The sequence below is a fragment of the Rhinolophus ferrumequinum genome, chromosome 17 (assembly GCF_004115265.2).
Source record: "Rhinolophus ferrumequinum isolate MPI-CBG mRhiFer1 chromosome 17, mRhiFer1_v1.p, whole genome shotgun sequence".
NCBI lineage: Eukaryota > Metazoa > Chordata > Mammalia > Chiroptera > Rhinolophidae > Rhinolophus > Rhinolophus ferrumequinum.
Window position 1 is genome coordinate 22,227,720 of NC_046300.1, and position 16,510 is coordinate 22,244,229.

A 16,510-nucleotide genomic window follows, 5' to 3' on the forward strand; every position below is an offset into this window, starting at 1 on the left:
ACTCAGTCATTCATATTTAACAAATATTTACTTTATGTATGCTTTATGCCCGACTATGTTGGGTGTCAGCATACTCCGCTTGGGCATCAGATCAGAATTTTTCCAGGCAAGCAATCACATAGCTATTTCTGTTTAATTATAGTTTTTCTTGCCTCTGTCTTTTGATGATAATTGACTAGGTTTTCTCATTCATTCCCTACTTCCTTTTAGAACCTTGCTCCTATTTAATCTCTATCATTTTTGTTTGTTTATTTTATATCATCGTTTCTTGAGTTCCACTTTCTAAGTGGGACGATTTCCTTTCTTCATGTCTATCTTGATCTTAAACCTTTTTAAGTTAAACACTTTGTCACTTTGAATTATTCCATGCAGCCAGAATTTCGCTAAGTACTCTTTGACTCTTAACTTTTCATACTTTGTCAGCACGCCTGGCCCAGATTGTCAGTGTAGTTATGATAAATATAAAGACCTTTCAATAATATTATAGTATTTTTATACTTTTGTCTTTTTTTAGGTTGTCCCTCAATTCAGAATCAAATGGGAAGAAAAAGAATGTTTGGGTTATGTTGTTTAAAAGAAAAATTTTTGGGGGGCAGACTTTCTTCAGTTTTGTCTGGAGAAGGCTGCAAAGCATATGTGTTTTTATACTTTTGAAAAAAATTTCAAAACACAGCTATTCATGTGTTACAATTAAGTCAATTGAATGTGTATACATGGAATTATTGTATTTGATATAACCTTTTGAAAATATAGAATAGGTGTTTTGCTCTTATATTTGTGAGCCAAATTTGGTGAGAGAAGGCTTGTAAGTTATATTTTTAAGGAAATTTGTTTGATGCTTACCTATAGTAACAAAGATTAATTTTTTAATGGATTTGTCAGTGAAATAAAAGTCCAGTGCTATAAATGTTCATATATAAAGTAAAACTAATAAAGCAAACATAGTCATATACTGACCAATTTTAAGGAGTTGTCTTCAGTTGTAAGAAAAACATGAATTTCAGTGGGAAAAATATCCATTGGAAAAAAACAAAACTAAGAATTTTTAACATTTGCCTTTCCCATTAAGTTTACTGATAGGAAAAGAAAGCAGTAAGATAATAGCCAGACATGTTTATAGTATTAATAGTCATCTTAAAGGCTCATTATGAATACTTATTGTTGGCCACGTTTAGAATGTAATATCTGTCCATTTAAAATCATTTATTCTGATTCTTTGTTTTAAATAGCCCTGAAAAACCTGTGAGTGTGAAAATAAATATCGAAGATGAATCAACAAAGAAATACATGGATGCTGAAACTTCATTATAGAATTGAACCAAGAGGAATTTTATATATAGATATACAGATACATATATATATAAAATGTGTGTATTTCATGTCACTATATATAACAATATTGTATGTCATGCTATTTATGCGTGACCACTGGGTTTTTTTAAGTAGTGTCTGAAGTTTGTTAAGAGCTCCATGGAGACTGTGTGTATAATGGAATGGTCTTTTAGAAGTGAGGTACATGGTTCTTACTATTCAAATATTTATTCTGTTGAAAACATTTTTTTCTGTTTTGAAATAGAAATATGTGGGGATATGCATTCAATCTACTTTAAATCTGTTTGTTCATCAGTGACAATTCGTACCAACCTTAAGTGATATATGCTTTGTTCATATATTTATAATTTTAATTTGAGTTTCTAAACACTTTCCCATATTATTTCACTTCTGTTAGTACTTTATGGAAAGAACGGGGAGTCTTTATTCCATTGCTTTGGAACAAATGATAACATGTCATGGCTTTCCTTTGTGTGTGATTCATTTACGTAGCTGACCATCAGGTTTAACAAGCGATGGAAATTGTTTAGCTACAGAGGTAAAACAATGGAAACTTTCTAGATAAGAACTATAGTTTTGACCTTTTTGTGTAAAAAATTTATTTTAAATCTTAAAACCTCCACATCTAAGTTTCCATTCAGACAGACAAGTAAAATTGCAGGTGATTTTATAATTTAACCCCCATACCAGTCATAATTTTGTGAATTTTAGAAGCTATAAAACGCCAATTTACAATAATTAAATTTTGTTGCCTTTGTAGACATTTTTTCTGAAATCTAATACTTTATTAGAGCCCAGAATGCCCATTCTGCCTTGCTGTCTTATACTTAAAATGTGGTTTAGTTTGTATCAGGTTCAAGTTTTTGATTATTTTTCTGTTATAAGTAGTACGATTAAATAATCAGGAGTCAGAATTCTCTTAAATGGATTTATGATCAGTATTACTTTATTCTATTAATTACTTTCATTTTCTGTTTACGTTATTCTTTCTATTGTATAGATAATATTTAATTGTATCTGATTTCATTTTGAAATATTTTATTTATTTTAATTGTTGTGATGCTTAAATATTATATAAACATTTTAAGAGGCAACAAATATAGAGTAAACTGTTAATGTACATAGTTGGTGCTCACTTGCATTTATGGTTTATTATCTGAAAGCAGTTGACAGATTTTACATCTTTGATATAAAGCACTGCCATATTTGTATTTTAAACGGAATTTAGACATTTTATGTATAGCTCAGATTGATGGCATTCTTTCTATTTTGTGTTAGTATTTGTTATTTAGCTTTTGTTTTTCTGAGCTGTCTTTAACTTCTAGCAATTTTTTTTTTTAGTCATCTTTTATATACTCTTAGCTCCACATGAAATAAATAAATGTTGTTCTTGTTAAGCCTGTAGGACTGGATATGTGGGGTTGTGAAACTAATCTGGCAAGAGGATAATTTAATTGAAATGAAATGAATATTGAGAAGCCACAGAAATATTTAAAATAGTGACATGAATATTAGGATGAAAATTCCAGTGCTCCCTATAATCATTTGTAGTTAAAGTACAAAAGTATGAAGAATTGCTTTAATAGAGAATCATGAGAAATGACAAACATTGATATTTTAGCAATTCTGAAATGTTTTTAATCCATTCTAAACTTAATAGATAATGTAATTTCCCCATCTGAGACCATATTTTCAGATTCTAGTTAAAATAACAGATTCAACTTCTGCCTCAGATGGGAGGTTACAACTGTAGCTACTTGTATTTAGAAAATAATGCTGGCATCATTTGGTACTGCCTAAGAAAAGAGACTCTGTTGATAATTGATAATAGAGTATTACCGTGGTGCTTGTTACTATTTATGAGCTTCCATTGAAGTGATTCCTTTTTATTCATAGCAGCGTAATCATTTCCAAAGACCCCAGTATTTGCTGCTATTATTTTGTAAACTTCCCTGATGTTCCTGAACAGGAGGATTTCCTCACATCGTTTCCTTGGGTCTGGACATCATAGGGATAACAAATGTGCTTATTTTATAGGAAGTGATTTTAAAATTTAAAATGAGAACTACCTGGGATCATAGTGTTTCTGTGATTTTATTTAATTATGTATAGTAATTGTCCAGTGCCAGAAAAACCATGACTTGCAAAATACTTTGCACTCAAAATGTTTTTAGTGTGTTTTTAATTGCTTATGGTTTCTGCTTTCTTTGACTACTTGACGTACAAAATGATTTCATATGACTACTCCATTGAAGAGCAAAGGTAACTCATGTTTAAGTAATTAACTGCTTGTTTTATGTGGTCATGATATTATTCCACTATTTTCAAAAAATAACAATCATGCATAGTATTCATTGCAAGACAGTGAAAAATATAATTTACTACATATATTGATTTTTAAATGTTGCCTTAAATAGGTGGAAATGAGCAGTAGTAATTGCTGTGTACTGATTTACCTCAAGGTGCAAGAGAATCAAACCTGTACATATTCCATTTGCAAAATAAATTCATATAAACAGCCCTGCACTTTCTTAGATGCCTTGGTTTCCAGGATGGAGCTTAGTGCTACTGAATACCCTGGCCACAGTGCCACCTCAGGATATTCTATTCTCTCCACCCAATTTTATTTATTTATAGATGTCTGTTTACAAAGACTGTAAGAAATCCTGATGTTGACCATCTGAAATTAACCTTTTTTTTAAAATGCTATTTCACTTTAAAATAGCTTTTGAGAAAACAATGAATGAACTTCCTTACGATAAAAGGATGATTCTGTATATTCTCTAATAATATTAGATACGCCGAAATGAAGCACACAGTCTTTCTAATGGTTGTGTGTGTGTGTGTGTGTGTGTGTGTGTGTCTATGAGTGTGTGTGTAAATGATTTATCAAATCTTAAATCTTAAGTTGTTCAAAAAAGCTATGGAGTATCAATATCCACTTTTGCCAAGTCTTCTGTAAAAAATGTAGGACAAAATTTTTATGAGCTAATGCATGTATTTATAAAGCAGATTTCTTTTCTACTCAAAATCAACTTTTGTCTTTTTTCATCCAAAAAACATTTGTTTCTTTCACATACTTAAAATTTATGTGTGTATATAATAGCTTTCTAACTTTTTTTCTTTTGCAAAGACAGGTTAAAAATTCTGTAAAAAGAAAAATGGTTTCAGAAACTGAGGTATGACACCAGAGCTTGCTGTTTTTTAAGGATTATATCATGTACATCAGTTCTGTATATGTGCCCCACAATTTTACATGTGAGTCCTGTTTTAAAGTGCTCAGATTTCAGACATGTATGCCATTGATATAACATTGGAATTCAGATATGTTTAATGTTTTAAATTTATTTTATGTAGATCACATCCTTGTTATCGTATGCAGTTCAAATATGTGAAGTGTCTTGGTTTAGTCCAACAATTATTTATTTTTTAGAAAATAAACTTAAAGACTTTAAGGACATTCAAAATCTAAAATAGTGTTCAAAATTCAAAATTTGGCAATTTGAATGTAAAGCTGGTTCTTTTTTTAACTTTGTAAAAGGTAATATAAGTATCAATAATAGGAAAACCTAGTTGGAAATCATCTAAAGATAATTGAAAAAATTTAATTAGCACATATTGAGTTCTACAATTGACTTAGAAAAATTGTTAAACCCCATTTTTTTTTTTTTTAAATCAGATTTTTGTGCATTGATTGTTGTGGCTTTTCTTTTGTTGCTTTAATATTAAATTTTGTTGTTTTGTAGGGGAGGTTATCTTCCAGTGTTGACTATGTTTAAGTAAATAGAAATTAAATTTTGTTCATTTATATAATATTTGATAGCTTGGTATAATTTTTCAGTACAGTTCTAATTTTTATGACTTTTATAATTGCAATGATATTTTCTTTTGTAATAAAATCCAAAGTAAATTAAACATTTAAAACATAGAACTGATATTTTTCATTTATATGAAGTACAAGTCTCTACCAAGTCTATAATGTGAATGATCCTGCCTTTCAAATTTGTTCATAATTGTTAGAAGAAACTATATTTTGGAGATCTTACTGAAGTTGAAAGAGCAATAAAAGTCTATTGAATTAGTTGTTGGATGTTGTCTTGACTTTGCACTTTGATTATTAGAAGAGCTGCATATCTTTCTCAGGAAGAAGGGTTGGGGATATTAGTGATTTCTATTTCCTGCCTCCTAATATGCATATGCTTCAGTAAGCAGGAGACAGAAAAGAGGAAGACAGTGAGAAAAGAAGATGAAACAGAATAGTGTATGTTCATAGTGACTTTTTGATAGTTAAGAAATACTGAAATTAAAGCCCATTAGGATAGGCTGGTCTATTATTTTCCCTATTTTAAGACACATCTATTTAGGATAGAATTTTGCAATGTGATATGTAATGAGCATACATTACATGATGTATAATGAGCATGTAAATACTGAACTCGCACAGACTCAAGGCTTGTTTTTATTAATGACTAATTATGAACTTGAAAAAAAATAATAGCAAACGACAGGTCTTGGTTTGTTTTCCATTTGACATATACCAGGGGTGCCAAAAAATGTATACAAGTGGACACTTGGGTCAGCATTGCTCAAGCGGTAGTTCGCTGTAATCAGAAGTGTCTGGACGCTGATGGTAGCCATTCTGAGCACCTCTTGTAATTGCAGAAGTCAAACGTGACTTATATTGAGTATTACAATTTTAAGTGTTTTCCTTTCTTAAAATGGGTATACTTTTTTTTTGACACCCTCTATATGTACTACTGTCTGTGTGTTCTGCACTAGATAACCTTTGGGAATGAGATGGAGAAAGGTGCTTATGGCTTTGGAAGTTTCATTTGAACATTTTGCTTACATTTATTTAAGGAAAAAATATTTTTGTTTATTATTTCCATCTTCAGAACTTTGAGTTTTTGTTTGTTTGTTTTTTGTAGGAGGAGGGGGATAAAAGAAAGGAAATAGTTTTTCACTTTTTTTTTTTTTTTTTTTGGATCCTGCTCATTAAGGCATATCTGATCTCTTGAGTGTCATTTCTTTCTGTGGTTGAACTTTATTTACATTCCTACCTCTGTGCTTTTAATGAAAACATTCCTGTTTGGAAAACCTCCCTTTCTAATTCTCTGCTATTCTTCCAAAGCTCAATTTAAGTTCTGCTTTTTCTTCAAATTGTGCTCAGCCTATAAGATCATTCTCATTCCCTCACTGAAACTGTGTGTGTGTGTGTTTTTAAATCCCTCCCCCCCCCACCCCTCTTTCTGGTGATTTGGTGTAAGTATACCAGTGGTCTAGGGGTATTTTAAAATTTGGGGGAAGTGTTTTCATCTTTTTGCCAAGTTGAACCTGAGTATTTATCTATTTCAATACCTATATATTACTTGTATTTGTTCTTTATGTTACAGTTATATGTAGTGTTTTACGTTTGAACTGTGTAATTTATATTATCTGAATTCATTTCAGGATAGTAAAAAAGACATTAGAAAACATAAAAGGGGGATGTTAGGTCTTACAGGTTTGTGCTCTACCACATAAACCATAAGCTTGGTGCAAGCATGATTCCTTTGTGGTCGTGTATCTTTATCACGTTACAGAGGACAATGTTGCCCCTTACTAAGTGGAGAATAAGTGCACCTCTCCCCCAGAAGCCAGTGTCTTTCATGCCTCTTAATCTTCTATGCAACTTGCAGCTATATTCAGGGAAGGCCAAAACTTAGTTTAATATTTTGTTGAGAAGGGGGGAGGAGGAAGTACATTCAGTATTCTGATGAAGAAAAGTACAGTGGAGTCATTTCGTCTCACTGCTTAATTTAAATGTAGAGAATACTTTTCCTACTCAGCATAAGACTGTCCCCATCAACTTTTAAAAAAATTTTATTAGTAACATTAATCCCTCTGGTTTTATGATCTCTGAAGTTTAAATTTTAATTAGTTCTGCTATATTTACCTGAGTTTGGCTTTTGTCTCACCTTTCTATATTTCCAAAATGGGACCTTAGTATTTTAGTTTAAAAAATAAATTGTCAATTACCAAAAGCCACATGTTGTTATTCCTTTGGGCCTACTTTTCATTTTTATTCAAAGCAAAAAACATCAGGGGAGGATTCACTTCATTTTAAACTAAGTTTTGGGAGATTTAATCACAGTAATTGAGACACTAATGGGTATTTGGAGCAATATTAAGATGGGATTGACTAGATCCTATACTTGAAATTCTCATGGGAACATCACTTGACAATTGGTTCAGACTGCACTCTAGATTCTAACTGTAGGTTCAAAACTGCCTCATCACTTAACTAGCTCTAACATGTTGGGCAACTTAGGAAACTTGTGCCTCTATTTTATAACTCCAAACTGGGATGAAGAATAACAACAACCAGATGATGTGTAAAGTAAGAGAAATAAAGAGGAAGAATTTGGAATAGTGCCTAGCATAGAATGATCACTCACTATATTTCATTTTTTAAAGCTCCATACTGTGAAGTAAAGTCTTTTTAAAGCTTTATCTAATGCAATTACAATATTTTTCAAGAAGAAGCTTCAGATTTTCATAAAAGGTGAAGAGACTTGCCCAAAGCCAGAAAAAGAACCAGTATTAGGTGTACCATACAGATCCTTTGAATCTCAGGTCACTCTTTGCCACACCACCATATTCTTGTTGCCTGAAGCATGCAGTGCGCTTGAGTATTTTCATGCTATATGAAAGCTATTTAACATGTACCATTGATCCTTTTTAAACGAAATAAATCTTTGCTTTGAAAAAATTTATTTTTAGTCCATAGCAATTCTTGAAACTAAACACCCTAAGATGAAGGAAGCTGCTCGTTTACACCCATTTTATTTCAAATGTTAAAGATTAGGCACACTAAGTCTAGAAAAATCCACAGCGTTTAGGAAACCTGAACACAGGCAAGTAGCTCTAGATCTGGGTGAAGTTCCTGCAAAGCCACCTGTAAGCACCATCTCTCTCCTCTCCAGCTTGCAGCCTTGGGGCTGGAAGCTGCGCGTTCTCTGGTTACTATGGCAACACTGAGGCAGGCGTCACCTGTGACTATAGCGCTCGGCACGCGGCAGCGCGGTGGGTTCTGATTGGCTGCGGTGCTCCGGTGAGGCGGAAGAAGGAGTGTTGGCATTGGCTCAGCCGACGCCGGTTGATAGCCTAGAAGAGGCTTTGATTGAAAAACCAACGGTGCAGTTGGCAGTGGTGCCCCCGAAGTTGAGGGGACCTGAAGTGGGCTGCCGGGAGGGCGGGACGGTCCCTCCTATCCAGAGCAGCGGATGACAGCAGCAGTGACAATGAGAAGGACGATTTAGAGATTGGCCTTAAGGAGGGACCCTCCCTCCCGCGCGGTGAGTAGGGCAGCAGCGGGCGTTCCTCTGGGCCCCCGCGCGGTTTAAGGCAGGGTCTCCAGGGAGATGCCCACAGTTTCCTTTTGGAGCAACCCCGAAGCCTTGGGCATCAGCTTCACTGACATGAGGCAGGGGCACGACAGTGAGGGCTGTTGTGGTAGGTGAGTCACCGTGAGATTGTCTCATAGCAGATGGGTTGGTGTTGGACGGACGGATGGTGGGAAAGTGCCTTCAACGATGTTTGTTCCATGAAGGAATTGTTCTGGTTACGTGGAGCTTCAAACTGTTCACACATCTCTGGAGACTCAGTCATAAAACCCTTATGGGCGTCGCTCTTTTTCGTTCCTCTATATGATGATGCCCTGACTGGCCCTAAGCTTTTCTGTTGCACGTGGGTGAGCCTGTCCACTAACATGCCTCAGGCACCATATGTCTGCTGATGACTGGAAAGCTTCCAATTCCAGCTTAGCATGCTCCACTAAGCTCCAGACCCCAAAATCCAACTGCCAGTTAACCACACATGTGCAACCCTAAACGCCTCTACCCCCACTCCCATCAGACTGCCTCTCCCTTAGATTCCGTCTTGGGCACCAGCATCTATCTATTCGGTTACCAAGAACACTTTCTGGGCAATATCTTTGACACTACCACCTCTTCGTCTGCATTTCCGTCAATTATCAAAGCTATACTTTAATAGCTGTCAAATCAATTCCCACATCACCGTCTCCATTCTCACTATATTGCAGTTTCCACCAGTCCCCTAGTTAAATTCAACACCCATCCAGCTTCCCTGATTCCAGTCTGGCTCTATCCAATCCATTTTTCCCCACTATTGTTAGACAGATCTTTCTAAAAACAAAACAAAACAAAACAAAAAATACCCATGTAAGGGTGTTTCACTTCTTGCAAAGATTCCCCATTATTCAAATACAAACTCCATCAGCAGTTCTGTCTTGTTTGTTGCCACATCGTGCCACATTCTCTCATGTGTGTGGTAATTTCACCTCCTCTCACACTGCCTGCAATGGGCTCCACTTTTTGCACCATCCCCAGCTCTGCTCTCACTCCCCAATCATTCTCTGTTGCCTGAGTACTTTTCTGCTTCTTTCTCTAGACTTTAGGGCAAGAGACCAAGTTTGTTTTCCCCACCATTTGTTGTATCTATCACAGTACCATGCACATAGCAGGGGCTCAACAGATACTGGTTAAATGAATGAGTCTCTAAAATGAGAAATTATTCTTTTTTATGGCATCCTTATTAGTTTCAGAAAAGTCAGAAATAAGTTCTAGCCAATGAAGCTTTTGTTTATAAAAGCTGAATGTTCAATTTACAGGTTTTACTTTGATTTTAAGACCCCTATGTCATTTCATAGTCTGTATTTCATGGCATAATCATTATGATGGTAGCTGTTATTATATGCCATAAATTTAAAATTGAAAACAGAGAGCGTACATCACTGTTTGCAAGAGATACACTTCAGAGTCAGACACTTGTATGTGGGTTGGTCAGACATATATGGCTCCAGCATTTTAGCTCTGAGGCCCAAAGCAAATTAGCCTCTAATTGTTATAGCTTATTTATCTGTACAATGGGATAATATTAACACCTACCTCATAGGACTGTTTTAAAGACGAAATGCACATAATCCATATCAAGTGCCTTATACTTAGTTCATTTTCACATGTTTTAAAAACAAACATTCACTTGGATGTTTGTAGCAGCTTTATTCACAATTGCCATTACCTGCAAACAACCAAGATATCCTTCAGTGGGTGAATGGATAAATAAACTGTGATACTTCTAGACAATGGAATATTTTTCAGTGCTAAAAAGAAGTGAGGTGTGACACCATGAAAAGACATGACGGAACCTTAAGAGCATATTATTAAGTGAAAGAAGCCAATCGGAAAAGGCTACATACTATATGATTTCAGCAATATGACATTCTGGAAAAGGCAAAACTGTGGAAACAGTGTAAAGATCAGAGTGGTTGCCAGGGGTTAAGGGTGGGGAAGAAATGAATAGACAGAGAACAGAAGATTTTTAGGGCAGTGAAAATACCTTATGATTTCATAACGATGGATATATGTCATTATTCATTTGTCCAAACTCATAGAATGTATACCATAACTTCTATGAACTAAATGCAGAGTGAACCTTAAGGTAAACTGTGGCCTTTGGGTGATTATGATGTGTTAATGTATGTTCACTCTTGGTATAAAGTGTCCCATTCTGATGAATAATACTGATACTAGGGGAAGCTATGCAGGTGTGGAGGCAGGAGGTAGTGGGGAAATCTCTGTACCTTCCTGTCAAATTTGTTGTAAACCTAAAACTGCCCTAAAAAATAAAATCTAAAAAAAAAAAAAGAAAGAAAAAGAAACACATTGAAAGTCAGAATTGTGAAATTTCCACAGTTAACTCACAAAAGGTAAAAATCAATCTTTTAATTCAGTCAAGTGCAATTTCTGGCACATCATCCTACTGCTTGATCAAACTACAGAGGGTGCCAAAAAAATGTATACACATTTTAAGAAAGGAAAAAATGGCATTTATATAATATGCATGTGTATGTTACACTTGACCTAAATGTGAATACCACCTTTTCTTCAGGAAATTTTATTGTCCTGTTCGTGTATACTTGAGCTAGTCCATATTTAACATGTATTATCTTACTTACTTTGTGGCTTCCTTGTGTTTATAAAGAGACTTTTGTCAAACCAAAATTCTGTAATAACTGGATACTGATCAGCTGGGGCAAACTTAGTATTTGCTGATAGTTGTTTTTTCATTATCTCCGTTCTCCATATCTAAACAATGATACTCCAATCATACTCGGAGGTTCCCCATCATGTTTCATGGGATTCGTTCATTCATTCATCCATCCATCCATCCATCCATCCATCCATCCATCATTTATTGAATATTTCTTTTGCTGTAAACTAGCAGTGCTGTGCTGGATGCTGGAGATGAGAAAACTGGCTGTCATTTCTATCCCTGATTAGTTTATAATAAACTAAGGAGACACACATGCATATTTATTGAATTATTGCCTGAATCTGCCCCTTTCCTAAGAGTGGCAAGGCAGAGCCTGGTGGGCTTGTGACCCCATCAAGGTCAGTGAAAAGTTCCTTAAAGAATGGGTATGATGGATGAGCCTCCCAGGCTGTTCTGCACCAATCTGGCCCCCGAGTCCAGGAGTAAATGTCCTTGGGTGTCCCGGAGCAGCGGGTCTGGAACAAGGAGTCAGGGCCCAGGTAGGTATGAGTGGAGCTGGCTGAGGGGCAGAGGTCCCAATCATGGAACACCTCACAGGCCTTAGTAATTTTGGTTTTCATCCTAAGAGGAATGGGAAGCCCATAAAGGCTTAATTGGTTAAATCTGTACCATAAAAGGGGCGCTTTCGTTGCTGTGTGGAGAACAGATTTCTTGTTTTTTGGGAGGAGGGAGAAATTGGAAAATGGGGCACCTTAGGAAGTGATTACTAAGGTGTTCAGCTAGTTCAGGTGATGATGTACCCTAGGGTTATGGCAGTGAGCGTGGAGAGAAGTGAACAGAGAGGGACCGTATGGAGTAGAAAAATAGTCAGGATTTAGTGACGAAATGAGCAAGGGAGGGGCGAAGAGGAAAGTGTTATTTTTCTGAGGTTCTTGCCAAAGGGCTATTCTTTATTTGAGACTATTTTATTCCATAAATAAGCTGTAGCCTTGGAGGTCAACACTATTCATGTACCCATCAGTCACCTATTTCCGGATTTCTCAGCTCCAGTTCCACTCCTCTCCTCAGCACCTCCCAAACCCACTCTCAGGATCTTGGTTTGCTCCATCCCTTGTTTTCTCCACTGGAATATTCTTCACCCACTGTGGGGACAGAGCCAGGAGTCCAGTTTCCAGGCTCTCGGCCTCACGTGGAAAGGTGCTCACTCGGGTAGTAAATGGCCATCAACTGTGATTGGATGGCCATCAGCTGTGGCTAGTTGGCCGTCAGCTGTAACCAGTGAGCCATTGGCCAATATAACTGAACTGCTGTGGCTAGGCTAGCAGCAAATGGGGGCTGGCAAGAAGGTGGTGGCTGAGCTAGCAAGCGGCAGAGTGTGGATTGCAGATTGCAGAGAAGCGGATTGCTAGCAAGTGAGATTGTTTGGCAGAGACAAGTGGATGGTGGGTTGCGGATAGTGTGGCTCCTGCTTCTTGTGTCTCCAACGCAGCCGCCAGTGGGAATATAGTGGTTTCCCTATCTATGATGATTCCCCTATCTATGGCTTCGTGGGTGTTCCTTTTTGGCCTCACCATGTCCTGCATCCTTATGTGGGGAGCGGGACCAGAGACCCCGCAGGCCGCCCCCAGGACACCCACCCTGCCCACTCTTATGTACCTTCTTCCAGTCCCCAGTTCATGAGTCTTTCTATAGCTCTCCAGCCCACAGTGGTGTGTCTTTCCCCGGAATTCATTCAACTTGTAATCTCCTTTGGAGATTAATTTTCTCTGCTTTCTGACATTTCTGGTGTTCTTATTTAATCCTTCATTTTAGGTTGAACTATAAGAACTTGTCCTTTTTCTTTTTTTTTTTTTGAGGGCCCAATATCAGCAGTTTCATATTGTTTAACTGCATATTTGTGATTTCACACACACACTGAATTGTGGATGGATTTTTTTTTTCAGTGCCCAATAGTGTGTCTTGTGTACAGTCAGAGCAGAGTAAATAAAAAAATGCACTTCAAAGCAAATGTTAGTCGATGAAATTTAATTTAATTTTGTCGCTCAGAAAGTACTTCTGGTTTCTTGCAGTGCCGCCAATTGTTCTGAGCGTCAATGTGTTTATCCAATGTTCTCTTCACTCTTAAAAAGTCTAGGGGGTCGGGCTGAGGCCATGGATTATAACTAATCCATGACACACTTATTATCATGACCTGTCACCATGCTGGTTAACCTTCTGGGGAAGACGTTTGGGGCCATGTCTTATTCAGTGCAGTATTCTCAGTGCCTGGCATATATGAGAGGATCAGTAATTATTTCTTGAAGGAATGAATGAATCTCATCGTCACCTTTCTCACAGAAACAGGGAATAGAATGTAATTTTTCTATGTTTGGGGCTACTGGGAAATTGGTGTGCTACTTTATTTTCATTGACTGATGAATATAAATTCTTCCTTCTTATCTTCTGGACCATTTTTTTTCCTCTTTTCAACATCACTACTTAATATATGGGTCTCAGGTTCATTTGTTCTGACACAGGCACATTACAAACTCTGTCACGAGTAGACTCGGGTTAGCAGCCACACACGACATGAACACAGACGTGTCACGAGTAACTTCATGCAGTGGCAGTTGAAGGAATCCACAGAAATGACATTCATGCCTGCAGGTATTTACCAAAGATATGAATTTGAATGGGATTAAAGCTTGAAAATAGGAATATTATAATGGTATTTGTTGCCACATATTCTAGTGGATTTTGGAGCAGCCCTCTCAGACCAACTTGGGTTAGAAGCAGCGAGAGGAAAATGAAGGCAGACTCTTAAAGGAGTATGTAACATATAGTTGATGGCCAGTAAATATTTGGAAAGAGAGGGAGACAGTCAGACTACTATTAGAGTCTTTTATTCTTTTCACCCCCAAGTGCTTGTTTAAATAAAAAATAGAAAGTTGTGTAAGTATAAACGATTTGCACAAGGAGAGTGTCAAGGCTGTTGACTCAGGAGCAGGGCCATGATAAGTCCTCCCCATAGCTGGCGACACACTCCCGCCAATGGAGGTTCTGTAGCAACTGCATCTTTGTTTTCTCCTATGATGATGATACAATACACCACCAATCCATTTCACCTGAGTGAACCAGGATGAATGAATGGATGTTTGTAAGCACTCCAGGGTCCCGGAGGGGAAGTTATGCAAGCATCAGGTGTTATTATACCACTCTTTGCCCTCAGCGAAGGGCCAATATCAACAGATTCTCTCCTTCCCGTCCACTCCAGAGTTTGCCATTAAGATTTAGACCCTGAAGGTGAAATGGTGTTTGTTTTCCTTCTACTCTTAGGCACATTTTACCTCTTTGGGCCTCCGTATTTTCATGTGTTAGATGGAGGGCGCTGAATCGTGATCTGCAACTGATGATTGTAGATGTGTTTTGTGTGTCCTGTGCAGATGTTTCAATTCGTTTTGCTTCATTTTTAATGTGATTTTGAATCCCTTTAGGCAAGGTATGCCTTCTCAAATTTAACTAAAGTCGACTGCCACTCTGTCATCTACTCTATACCTGTCATTCATTTACATTCTGTTCCTGGGCCTGGAAAATGTTAGACCCCTGATACTAGATGTTCTGTAAGGTTCTTTCTTGAACTGTCTCTATTCTGCTGGTTCCACACATATTTCCCATCAAAGAACAATAACAATGTAATGTAAGGAGTAAAATCAAACCTATAGTTTAGAGAACCAGACGACCTTTTTGAGCTATAATAGGTATAAGCAAGTCATGTTTCATATAGGAGTTCCTTGACTTTTTGATCACTTTACTTTTAAAATGTGTGTGTGTGTGTGTGTGTATGTGTGTGTGTCTTATTTTCCAGTAATTTGTCCAATTTAAGTTGACACTTTCTGTTCAGGATACATAGTTTTCTAAAACACAAATAATTTGGAAAGACTAAGTACCTACATAGCTGTGAGATTAAGTGCAATTATTCTTTGTAGAAAGAAACCCTTTCTCTATTCTCAAGCACTTAAATAAACTGTTTCAGTGGCTAGCTCATTTTTAAGGGTTTATTTTGAAACGATTTTAGACTTACATAAAAGCTGCAAAAATAGTACAGCCAGTTCCCATATACCCTTTACTCAGTTTCCCCTAATGTTAGCATCTTGTATCACATGGTACAATTATCAAGATTAATAAAATAACATTTAGCCAATGCATTTTAACACAAATTTTTTTTGGTTGCTTTATGTGAATTATATCTTACTTTAACCACTTTTTTTCCCCAAAGAACCTCTATTAAAGGAATTTTAAGAAAAATGTATCTACAGCAAAGGAATTAGAGAAATGATTTTTCATTTTGCAATGCCAGCTAGCTATGGGGCTGCAAGTTCACTAAGTTTCTTTAATGTCTACTTGAGCAGAGACACCTCTGCCACTTGTCATCTAATATGGAGATTACCCATAATTCATCAACAGAAATAAGGACTCTGTTGTTGGAATGAAGAAGTTCTAACTTCCTTTTGTGGTAGGGTTCACAGCAGTTTGTTTTAGTGCTTTCTCAAAATAATAACCCTGATGTAGCCAAAGTGGTAATTAACTTTAGTCATGCCCAAGTCTCTTACTGTTATTATTTTCCAAGTGTTGCGTTTTTGTTTTTTTCAACCATTAGTAAATGTAGTAAATAAAAATGTTTACAGAGATGCAATCTAAGTGCTTAGGAGAAAAATGTATTTGTGGGATTTGAAGCTATTTCCCATAATGAATCAAATGATTTTGTTTCATCTTTAGCAAAGATGAGGCCGTTTAAAGCTCTTTTGAGCAGCAAAGTCAACTGTAGAATAAAAAAGAATTTCCAGGTAGAGAATCTGAAAACCATATCACAAATACCATATTACTTAGTTAGTGGGTTTATATTGTACAATTTAGGTTAATTACAGTCAATTAGGTGATTTTACCATGGCTTGGATATCTTTCTCTGTCATATGTGTTTACCCTGCAATCACCAAGTGATCCCAAGCAATGAGGTATGTGTCTCTGGGGACTTCTTGTAGCATTAACCCAAATTTCAGTAAAGATAGAAATTACTCTCGAGAGTTTCTTTTTAAAAAATGGATTAAAAAATTCAACAGTGAATCAGAACTATGATTATTTCTGT

General features: G+C 36.4%; 2 protein-coding genes across 10 annotated transcripts in view; both read left to right on the forward strand.

Annotated features, from left to right (window-relative positions):
* Positions 1-5,413, forward strand: part of SLC4A7 (solute carrier family 4 member 7) — a 98,799-nt gene extending 93,386 nt beyond the window's left edge. For all 5 annotated transcript variants that reach the window (XM_033132962.1, XM_033132963.1, XM_033132964.1 and 2 more), the window contains one exon: positions 1,230-5,413. In XM_033132962.1, coding sequence (XP_032988853.1) covers positions 1,230-1,311 — 82 coding nt within the window. In that variant the 3' untranslated portion in view covers positions 1,312-5,413. The remainder of the gene's footprint in view (positions 1-1,229) is intronic.
* A 2,995-nt stretch (positions 5,414-8,408) lies between these two features.
* Positions 8,409-16,510, forward strand: part of NEK10 (NIMA related kinase 10) — a 192,433-nt gene continuing 184,331 nt past the window's right edge. For 4 of the 5 annotated variants that reach the window (XM_033133040.1, XM_033133042.1, XM_033133044.1 and 1 more), the window contains exon 1: positions 8,409-8,669. The gene's annotated coding sequence lies outside the window, so the exon portion shown is untranslated. Of the gene's footprint in view, positions 8,670-13,904; positions 14,035-16,510 lie in introns of all 5 variants that reach the window. The other variant, XM_033133041.1, reaches the window with a different exon arrangement.